The 7,395-nt window shown below is 40.5% G+C and overlaps 1 protein-coding gene across 2 annotated transcripts in view; it reads right to left on the reverse strand.

The window, feature by feature from the left end:
• Nucleotides 1-3,402, reverse strand: part of TRPM4 (transient receptor potential cation channel subfamily M member 4) — a 40,459-nt gene extending 37,057 nt beyond the window's left edge. For both annotated transcript variants that reach the window (XM_060691555.2, XM_087892004.1), the window contains exons 1-4: nt 3,276-3,402; nt 3,121-3,188; nt 1,200-1,377; nt 283-463 (exon numbers count right to left, since the gene is read on the reverse strand). In XM_060691555.2, the coding sequence (XP_060547538.1) occupies nt 283-463; nt 1,200-1,377; nt 3,121-3,188; nt 3,276-3,302 (454 nt within the window). In that variant the 5' untranslated portion in view covers nt 3,303-3,402. The remainder of the gene's footprint in view (nt 1-282; nt 464-1,199; nt 1,378-3,120; nt 3,189-3,275) is intronic.
• Nucleotides 3,403-7,395: the final 3,993 nt, after the last annotated feature.

Below are 7,395 nucleotides of genomic sequence, written 5' to 3' on the forward strand. Positions count from 1 at the left end.
TTATATTCAAGAAACCTAAACTAAGAAGCATGTTTACATAGGTTTACCTAGTTGCTATGTAATATGCACACATATCTTTCAATAACTTTCAAGAAAGCATTTCTTCCCTACTGTTCCAATAGCAAAGATATGCTAGCATACCCGATCATTGTTATTCAAATGTATCTCACATCAAACTAACTGTGGCTTCCCAGCCCTTCCTTCAAAAGCTTCAGCCCCTTGTTCTGCAGTAATGTTTTAAAATGGTTAGTAAAATTAAAGCAAACCGCAAGAAGAGATTACCTGTGCTCTGAGCTGCTTTAACCAGCCCCTTTCTCAGCACATCTTTGAGCCAGGCCCTTACGGGCCCCTCACCTTCGCCTCCCACCACTGACACCACCAAGTTGGGATGTGGGATTTTCCAGTGATGCGTTACTAAATTATAAGCAGTTCGAGGATCAGATGAGTCAGAGAGGCGAATGAACTGCAAGGGAGAAAAAAGGATTAGACCAAAGAGACAAGCCCTGAATAGTTTTATCTAGAGTCATCCGTTTTTGTTACACTTCAGGCATCTTACTCTCTGGACTCATCATCTTTCTTCCCACATAACTGTTGTCCTATATGGGCCACTTTGAGAGACTTTTCCAGGTGTTCCTTTTTAAGAGGTCTGGAGTACTTACCTGCAAAGATAGCCAGTATGGCAATTCATTGCTACAAGTACCCATTCAAACAGCTATCTAGAAAGTGGCTAGTTCAATAGCCAGACAGAAAATATGGTCAATACAAGGGTACATTTGGAAACAATGAAGGGAATCATGGACCTTCATCCTACTTCAGGCACATGTCCTTCTGAGCTGCTCCTGCTTTATCCTCCAATATCCCATCATTGGGTCCAGGGGTGGGTTCTACTTACCTTCACTACCGGTTCGCAACAGGATTGCACGTGCGCACTTGCTTCTGCACATGCGCAGATCACTGATGATGACATCCGGTGTGGTGGGTGGGATCTCCTGCTGGTTTTACTACCGGTTCTTGCAAACTGGTCCAAACCGGGAGCAACCCACCACTGATTGGGTCATCTCTGACTACATATGCCCTCCTTCTTGTCATTACATTTAGGGTTGGGAAATAGTTGCTTTGTCTTTAGCCCCTTAGTCTTCAACCATAATCCTGACTTTATTGGAATCCTTAGCTTAGCTCTTGTCCTATCACAAGCTCACCTTGCTCGGTCTACGGCTAGTGCCTAGAAATTCCACCTCCCCATATGCATCAGTTGGACTCTCTGTGGTATGTTGCGCTGAGTCCCATTTGCTGACAATGGCTGCTCCAAAAGCATCTTCTATGGCTACTGATGTATGGTTTTTGCGAGGACTGCCACACTGGCAGAAATTGGAGGCACTATGAAACAGAATGATGGGGAAGGAATCAGAACACCTATAACTCTGAGATCCAGTATAACAATTTGAGGGAGATAGGTGGATTAGAAATATGAATTATCAATAAATGAACAAATTTTCTTTTATCTTTTACATATTTTAATGCTCAGTAGAGTGAGGATTTTTTGGGGGGGGGAATATTCCTTTGGGTCAATGTTGACTCCTGACAACTGTACCAGACTAACCCCTGCAATTTTCTTGGCAAGATTTTGGAACTTGTTTGCCATTGCCTCCTTCTTAAGGCTGAGAGAGAATGACTGGCTCAAGCTTATTCAGCTGGCTTTGGGCCAAAGATAGGACTAAAACTCATGATCTCCCAGTTTTTAGCCTGGTGTCTTAACTACTATTACAAACTGGCTTTCCAGTATGCTCAGTAATTCAGTAATATTCAGATATGTTCAGATATAGGTAACTCCTAGCAATAGTCAGGGGGGAATATATATAAGGGAAAAGTTCTGGAACAATTTGCACTGAATCAGTTATTTTGCCCTAGGCATAGTGTGTTCAATTTGAGTGTGGCCTGAAGAAGGATATAGAATAAACTGATGGCTCTGTAGATGTTTGATTCTAGTTCCTGTCATCTCTGGCTGCTGGCCAAAATGGCTGACACTGAAAGAAGTTGGAGTCAAGAATTTGTGAAGATGAACAAATCCCTCATTCTTGATATAAGCAAACTGAAAGAGATTCAAGAAGGACAAAGAATTTGGGGAAATTTGAAATTTGAAGGAACAATGTATGTTTAACTTCAGAAAATGAAGACTCCTGGTAGCCATGCACAAAAAGTGATATTTGGCATATGAACAATTTAAAAAACAAAAATACACAAAATACATATTTAGGGAGCTATGCAATGTAATGGTGTTTATTGGATAGGATAATTGTTGCCAAATACAAATACTTTTGAACGTTACTACAACTTCTAGAATCTTTCAGAGGTGTCCATGAATTTAAAAATGTAATTCAACAACTTCAAAAAGAGAAGGGATGGAGTTAAAGCATTAGAACAAGGACAGAGGTGAAACAGAGTCATGGATAAAGAAACAAAAAAGGTACTATGAATTGAAGCCAAGGGAGAGTGGAGGTGGGTAGGAGACAGAGAGAACAAGAGGGAGCAAAGCAGAGGGAATCTGTGTGGAAGGCTGGTTAGAAAAAGAATTTTATTATCAAAAGACAAGACGACAAGTTGCCATTCCACATACCCATTTAAAAATTGATGGAATTTAATTTGCATCTTGTTTCTGTATCAACAAAAATCATTCTCCATGTCATCTGACTAAAGCTGATTGTTTGGGAAGCCAATATAAGGATTCAGGCCACCTACAATTCTGTTTTCCAAAATAAAGGGATGCCCAGGGAAATAGCAGCTAACGTTCTCTCACAACCCAGTAGCCAGATCCTGAGGCAATGCTTTAATTCCAAAGATGACTAAACCAATGGTGAGAAAGAGGAAATTACTGGAATAAAGCATGGCACGGAGGATGCCCAGCATACATTGAGCCAAATGTTCTACCCAGAGTTTAGCAGTGCTGAAATGTAAAATATAGTTAGGGTGAGTGAAGCTTAAGTCTCACATGGGGATCAGAGGGCAAATTTCAGAGAAAAATTTCAGAGAAATGCTAAACTGTAAATGAGCCTCAGAGGGGGTTAGAAGTGCCTGCTTACATATATTTCAAACAGCAGAGAAAAAAAATCAAGCTTTACTCACCCTGTATCACTAGGTTGCTCAATGAAAGTTGTGCAGACTTTCTTCCTGAAATATTTGGGGATCCATGCCTGGAAATAAATCACAATTACTATCAGCATCTTCCAGAGGTTTAGGTAACCCAGTCCACAGCAAACATCTGATTGAGGACTCAATACCTGATCTTTTGGGTCAGAAGTGGCCATGGAGCAGAGCAATCAGTCACGGCCACAGGTTGCTTGGAGCAGAAGTCTCAAACCACAGTGCCTACTCTTTAATCTACTGTGCATAAATGAGAGAACAAGCAGGAAGAACAGTTTCAAAATCCAGCCTCTTGGCAGCAGCACCGCACCCTATACAGGAACTTGTTGAACTGGATAAACACTATCCAGTGGGTAGAATGAAATTCCCCAAGAGCTAGATTTTCAACAGTTATCTGCCTAGCAATATTTGTATTATTGATAAGTCTGTGTGTTTGTCAGGGTGTGTGTGCACTGAGATGTTCAACCGTGAAATCTATTCCAGAGTCCTCTCAATATTATCCAGTTCATGCATTCACTCTGCGATCTTCAATTTTCATATTCATAATAAGAGGATGAAAGGAGCATTAGGTATGCTCACTGCCTTGAGTTATTTATAAAAATAATAAGGGTGGGATTAAAAAAAAAAAACTAAAAAAATACGTTAATCAGCTTCTTTTTGTACAGGCAACAGATGTGCTTGAAAGTCTGGAAGTGTTTTTTTTTCCTCCTGCATTTAAAACAATCAAATCCTGTAATTTGCTTTAATTGGATATGGAGTGTTGAGCTATTAATGGGTGGAGAACTGAGGTGAGTTGGTTCATTTTGGAGGTTTTCTCTCTTTCTGCTGTCATTTCTAATTCCTCTGAGGGTGGAAGACATTTGCAGCATATCACATTGTTATTGAAAATGGAAAAGGACGATAGTAAAAGCTTTATAGCAAGGGTTGGGCTTTATTTATTTATTTAATCAATTACAATCACTTCAGGGCAGTATTTCTCAACCTGGCAATTGTATGATGTGTGGATTTTCCCAGCCAGCATATTTCTATTTACTTCTTTCTTTCTTTCTTTCTTTCTTTCTTTCTTTCTTTCTTTCTTTCTTTCTTTCTTTCTTTCTTTCTTTCTTCCTTCCTTCCTTCCTTCCTCCCTCCCTCCCTCCCTCCCTCCCTCCCTCCCTCCTTCTTTCCTTCCTTCCTTCCTTCCTTCCTTCCTTCCTTCCTTCCTTCCTTCCTTCCTTCCTTCCTGTTCTTATTCTCTTTCTCCTCCTCCCTCTCCTCTTCTTTCATCTTCTTTCTTTTCCCCAACTCAAGCACTGATCTTATGTATACGTACCTATTTAAATGAATAGATATGTAAACAAGAAATAACCGCTATATAATTTGAGTAGAAATAAAACACAGTTCCCCATCATTTTGAAAGCTGTAAACAGGTGCCCAGTTCACTTTGATTTTTGATGGATTCCCTTTGCAATGTCAACTGGGAAATTCTAAGTTTCTCTTCTTCAAATTCTGTAGTTTTAAACTCCAGCCTTGAAGTGGGAACTCTTTAAATACACAACTCGAAAGTGACTATTTGAGATCCCCAAGAAGATTGTCCACCATCTAGTATTAACATGCACCTACCCTGACAAGGAGTATTAGCAGCCTTATCAGGATAAGCTGATCCCCCATTCTCCACTCCATTTTTAAAAAATATGTAGGATGAAAGGTTAACAACAGAGGTGACGTTTTAGGAAATATATGAACACTATAAAGAGGAAATGCTTTCAATAAACTATCCTGTCCTACAAAAATTCTTGGTTATTAAATGCTCAGTTATTAATTAAAGTCAGGGCAAATGCATACCAAAATCTGGAAGAAAAGGCTTCAGCTCCACATAATACAGGATTGAGTTCTTACTCTAAAACCTTTATTCATCTCACCTTTGAATCTCATTCATCTCACCTCTGAAACAGGGATCAGGCATGTTTTGTTTTGTTTTTCCTTTCTGAGAAGTTATGGAAAACATGCAGAACTTGGCTTTTGGAATTCTTTCCAATCCAGGTGAAACAGGCCAGGGAAAGGAAGCTCTTAAGCAAAGCAATTCCCGCCCAACTTACTCATCTTTGGATGATTCCAGGTTTACAGATACATTTAAATATGAGGGGAAAGAAATAGATATTATCTATCTATATACTACTGTAATTCCTGAAACCCTTAACTGGGTGAAACAATGGACCATAAGCCAAAACATTTTGAACCAAGGTGCCTTAAATGGGTTAATTTATAGAATGTGTCCAAAATCAAGGACCTATGACTGCCAAGAAATTGAAGTGTGTCAAATTTTATAAAACATTTTATGACATAAATATTATCATAAAGCAGTTTGTGACATGATGCAAAATGTCATAAAACATTTCCTGAGAGAAGATTAAATGGTGGCCCTTTATCATGGATTGACCCCATGTTTTTGTTATTTTAATGTTTTATGTTTTAATTGGTTGTGTTTTTAAATGATTTTATACATCTTTTAATTCTTGATTGGGAGGCATTTAGAGATGGTTGAAAAATATATGGCTATATAAAAGTTATAAATAAAATAAAATAAATAAATAAATATACTCTGCTCACTGTCCTCTACAGTTTAACATGGGCTATTTTAGATAGATAAGGTAGATATATCTCAGAATTTTCAGTGAGTATTGTACACTAGAAGTTCTGTCATTATTGAAAGCATTTAGTAATCTGTTAAAGAAATGTCTCTGAAACTATGACCCAACAGGCATGGGTTGTCTAATCTACGTACTACTAAAACTCAGGTTCCTATTTATTTATTTATTTATTTATTTATTTATTTATTTATTTATTTATTTATTATTTATTTATTAAATTTTTATACCGCCCCCTCTCCTGAAGACTCGGGGCGGTGAACAGCCAAAATTAAAAACACACAATACAAATATTAAAATACATTAAAACGAAATTAAATATAATATAACCTGGTTTCACCTGGTTAATATAACCATTAACTGGGTGAAACAATGCCCCATAGGGCAAAACCTTTTGAACCAAAGTACTTCCAATGGACTAACAGAATGCACCCAAAATCTGGGACCCGTGATTCCTGTGGGATTAAAATTAGACAAATAAAAAAAATTATGACACCAATATTATCATAAAATAGTTTATGATATAATACAACATATTCTATGCTGATGTTTGACTATAGTATACATATCAACGCCTGCTATTTTCAAGGCAGATACATCCCTGAATATATCGCAGTCTTTCCAGTGAAGGCTATGCATTACAATCTGTCTCATTATTAAAGGTAATAAAGAATCTGATAAGGAAATATCTCCGAAAGGATGACCTAAGGCAGTGATGACAAACCTTTTTGGCGTTGCGTGCCAAAAGTCAAAGTATGTGAGCGCTCTTGCGTTCGCACGTACCAGCATCCATAATGCAATGTGGGCTCCCATTTGTGCATCTGTGCATGACCCCCAACACGCTACCCCTGTGCATGTGCCCTGCACTGCACATGCACACATGCACCCAGAACTGTGCATGCACCCTCACTGCTCATGCGCGCTCCCCCACGCATGCACCCCCACTTTTTCAAAGAAGGCTGGCATTCCCTGGGAACCAGGGAAGAAAGCGTTTTTGGGCGACAGCACTGCAATCCCCTCCCCGAATCCAAAAATAGGGCTTGTGGAAGCTAACAAAGTGGATTGTGTTTCAGGCGGTGGCTGGTTCCAGCCAGCATTGTCACCAGAAAACACTTTCCTCCCTGGCTCCCTGATGCACATTGCAGAGCCTCATGCCGTCCTCCTCCTTCTCCACAGACTCACCTTCTCTTTCCTCCTGGGCCAAGAGCAGAAGCCGACCACCCTCCGCCTGGGTCATCTGGAGAAGGGTCAGGCAGAGCAGCTTAAGGCCTTGCCTTACACCTCCTGCACAGTGCCCGAAACCGTGATGCTCTTATTTTGCCTCCGCATGACCCGTATTTAGAATCGGGGAGGCAGTGGAGATCTCCAGGCAGCTGAGATTGCAGCAATAGTGTTTTCGGGTGGCAGTGGCCATGGTGGGGGTTGGCTGACGGGCCCAACTGCAGGCAGCATAGCACCCCTACCCGACCCCTGCCGCTGCACCACCAGCCAAGCCTGGCCATATGCCGGGGAAGGAGCCGCAGGTGGGGCAGCCACCCACCCTGCCAGCAAATGCTGCCCCATGCACCTGAGCCGGCCGGTCACTCTTGCCCTTGCCCCTGCAGCTTCCACTGCTGCTGCTCTTCTGGGG

This window comes from Pantherophis guttatus, chromosome 4 (genome assembly GCF_059756535.1).
Source record: "Pantherophis guttatus breed Tessera chromosome 4, ASM5975653v1, whole genome shotgun sequence".
NCBI lineage: Eukaryota > Metazoa > Chordata > Lepidosauria > Squamata > Colubridae > Pantherophis > Pantherophis guttatus.